General features: G+C 37.9%; 1 protein-coding gene across 1 annotated transcript; it reads left to right on the top strand.

Annotated features, from left to right (window-relative positions):
* The first annotated feature begins 758 nt into the window (after window positions 1-758).
* On the top strand, window positions 759-2,177 carry LOC149385106 (putative UPF0481 protein At3g02645). The gene has a single exon (XM_089626248.1). It carries the CDS (start codon window positions 759-761, stop codon window positions 2,175-2,177), a length of 1,419 nt encoding a protein of 472 aa, XP_089482374.1.
* Window positions 2,178-3,753: the final 1,576 nt, after the last annotated feature.

The following is a 3,753-nucleotide window of genomic DNA, read 5'->3' as shown; positions in this document are numbered from 1 at the left end:
GGATTGCTCTGATAGCAAGATAAGAAATGGAGAAGAGGAGGTTGTTACACGGAGAAAACCTTCTCTCTTTTTCGATTCTCATTAACCGTTCGTATCAGATAGTATAATAACACACTTTGACGTCTACAAGCGATCCTCTTGATTTCATTACGACTGTTGACATAGTAGTGGCTTTTCCTCATGTATTAGCTGAGCTGGCCACTTCGCTAACACATACAGTACAAAGTAAAATAGATTGATAATTGCCAAATAATCTTTAAAACGAATTATACCATGTACATATATTTCGTCGTAACTATATATTCATACATTAATAACACTTGTTGAATGATTACATTAAAAGATTGACACACTAAAGAATAATTTGACAAAAAAAGTTTAGTCTTCCACTCTTCCTTTCCCTGGTCAAAGTCATACAAATAAATTAGTTTACTAAAAAATAACATGAATATCACAACATAGATGGCATGTTCCACAGACCTTTTCTCTGGTACAGTAAGGAAAGCCATACCAACTACTTTCATTATTTTTTTTAATATATGATACAATAATTTCTTTTATAAAACGGGTACAAAAGTACAAACCTACAACTGATATAAAAAAAAATGGAGAGAAATTGATTGAGTGAATACCAAATGTTCGATAGAGAGAAGGGAGGCTATTTCACTAGCAAATTTTGATAAGCAACAAAGCCAAATTGGTTCTTTATTAAATCTGCTACGTAGCACATTGTCCATTTTCTTCCTCTTTTTAAGATCATGGGGGACGAAGTTAAGCTTTCAGTAGAAGAATACTATGAAACCACAACACAAGCACGACAATCTTACGTGTTCCAAGATAAGGAAAAAGCCTTGCTAAGTGAGCTGGAGCAAATAGAAAAAGCAAGCAGCCAAACAAAAAAAGACGGCCATGCAAAGATCCAGAAGGTTCCGAATAACATGAAGCTTCGAGACCCAAGACTGGTAGAGCGGTACTACACGCCGAGCGAGATCTCGATAGGTCCCATCCATGCAAACAACAATCAGCTCGCCAAGAGAGACCTCAAGCTACAACTGGCCGCGAAATTCATAAAAGATACGGAAAAAAGTCCGGATAATCTCCTCGGCCTTGTCAAAGACGACTTTAACGCGATCAAGAAATGCTTCGAAGAGAGCGTCATCGCGCCATTCGATGAACAAGAACTGTTGACTCTATTGTTTCTTGACGCTTGCTTTGTTTTGCAGTTCATCATCAGCACAACCCGTAAAGAGCTAAAAATGTTCAGGATCAGCAACGGGCTCCAGAATTCTATCCAGCAGGACCTGTTCCTTCTCGAGAACCAACTTCCGTTTCGGCTCCTGAAGATTCTCATCAAGTTCAGCAAGCAAGATCCGTCCAGCACCAAAGATCCATCCAGCACCCGTGATCCGATGCACTATATCACCGCCTTCGTGGCCATGAACCTGATATCGCCGCCAGATTACTATTTTGAACGTCTCAATCAATTGCATAATAAAGAGAAAAATCCCGTCCACCTCCTCCAGATGCTCCGATCTGAGCTTTTGTTTCCGCTCAACGGCCACGATTGTGGGACACCGGAAACCAGTCCAACGACGCACCAAGGTTTCTACCGGAAATCATTCCGGAACGTCCAGGACCTGAAAGAGGCGGGGATCAGTTTGAAGCCTAGTGAGAGCTCGACGTTCCATGCTGTTTCTTTCTCGACAGGGTGGTTCTTTAGTGGAGAGCTGAGGTTGCCGGCGATTATCGTGGACAACTCTACAGCGTCGAAGTTGTGGAATTTGGTGGCGTACGAGATGTGCCCCGACAACTTCAGGTGCAATTTTGGGGTGAGCTCGTACCTGAGCCTCATGGACTCACTGGTGGACAACGTGCAGGATGTGCGTGACCTGAGGGCCGACCACGTGCTGCTGAACCGGCTCAGTAGTGACGAGGACGTGGCTAGATTGTTCAACGAGATTGGGTCGAACCTCGTCACCAATGAAACGTACGAGAAGGTGAAACTAGGGATACAGATGCACTACGAGAGTAAGTGGGCGGTGTGGGTTAATCAGGTTTGGCAAGACTACTTCAGCAGCCCATGGAAAGTCATGGCTTTGGTCATGGCCACAATCGCGATTCTGCTCACATCGTTCTCCACTTGGTTCACTGTCTATCCACCTAAAGATAAGAAATAGTCAAATATGAATCCCATCTTACTTGGTCTATATATTCCCAGTACTACATGAGTTTGTACTTTGTATGGTCAAGTTTATTATTGATGTAATTAGTTATGCTGACCCAGCGAAGCTAGATATAACTGTTTGGTTTGAAGTATTGTGATGTAATCAATTCCCAATAATCATATTCAAGTAATCAGGTTCTCGTTTTTTAATTGACAAGGCGTGTGGATTTCCTCCTACTTTTCGTGTGAGTTATACTTATTATGGAAGATAAATATCAGTATACTTTTAGATTAAATATGAATAATATGGCAAATTAAATTTGTTTTTATGTTGTTGCTGCAAGTGGTAAATTTTAAAAGGTGAAAAGATGAACTAATGGCATAAATAATAAAATAAACAAAAAGATAAACAATGACGATATGTTAGTTGGGGAGATTTGCGACATAGTAGTAAAGTATGTTATTGAGGGAGGAGATAAACAAACCAATCACCTTATTTTTAGAATATATATATATATATATATATATATATATATATGTATATATATATACTTTCTAAAAATAAGGTGATTGGTTTGTTTGTTTATATGAGATTTGAACGAGAAGATTCCCACATCACCTCACTGCTACTACTACAAAGAAAGTTTTGGAGTCCCTGAAAAAACATCACTTGCAAATAAGAGCGACGTGTAAACTTTTTTCAATGTCTTCAAGTGACGTGGCGACATTCTGTAGCCACGTTATATTTTTTCGGGGACACTATAACTCCATATTTTGTAGTCGTGAGCTGACGTTGAGATCACCACAACACCTCCCTCTAACAAAACAATGACTCTAGCTCTCGCATGGAGTTTGTCCTTCAGCTTTAGAAACTGGGCCACTATTTCAAGAGATCTTTTGTTTGATCATAAATTGAGACATCTTATATCAACTTCGTTTCTTATGACCATATCTCTGATCGAGTGAGTGTTAAATTTTATGTGCTTCATGCGCGCGTGATGTACTCGATTAGTAGATTTGTTCTGCAAGCACGAAACTATGGGAACGTATTTTAGCTAAATCTACATGGAAATGGTATGTAGATAATTTTGTAATTAATCATCTTATTAACCTGACTTCCGTGTTATTTATTTTACTTTTTATTATATTAGTTTTTTTTTAATTATTATTAATTGAACTATTTTAACAAATTGCCTTATTCCCGCAAATGTTCTTACTAATGTTTCTCACACATTTTTTGTGGACTCGAATTCTTCACTTGTTTATGTGGAAACTGAGGTTTCTTCAACAGTTTTACCTTAATGATTTTCGTTCTGAGTGTATAGCACGATATCTAATATCTGATGACGTGTATGGCTCAGCTTCATATTTTTAGAATTGAGAAAAGGCTTTGTGTGTGCTTATTGAAATTTAAAATATAAATATTTAGCGATATAAACCAAAAAAATATAAACATTTGCATTTTAACCAACGTTTTGTAAATTTTTCGTAAATAGCAATAAATGTTTCGTAAATAGCCAAAAATACGATGTAACCAACGTTATTTACACATATTTACTAAAAATTTACTCTGCGTAAATAGATTTACG

This window comes from Urtica dioica, chromosome 9 (assembly GCF_054948205.1).
Source record: "Urtica dioica subsp. dioica isolate 48M chromosome 9, U.dioica_male_clone48M_v1_H2, whole genome shotgun sequence".
Classification (NCBI taxonomy): domain Eukaryota; kingdom Viridiplantae; phylum Streptophyta; class Magnoliopsida; order Rosales; family Urticaceae; genus Urtica; species Urtica dioica.
This window is presented reverse-complemented; position numbering and strand designations above follow the sequence as displayed.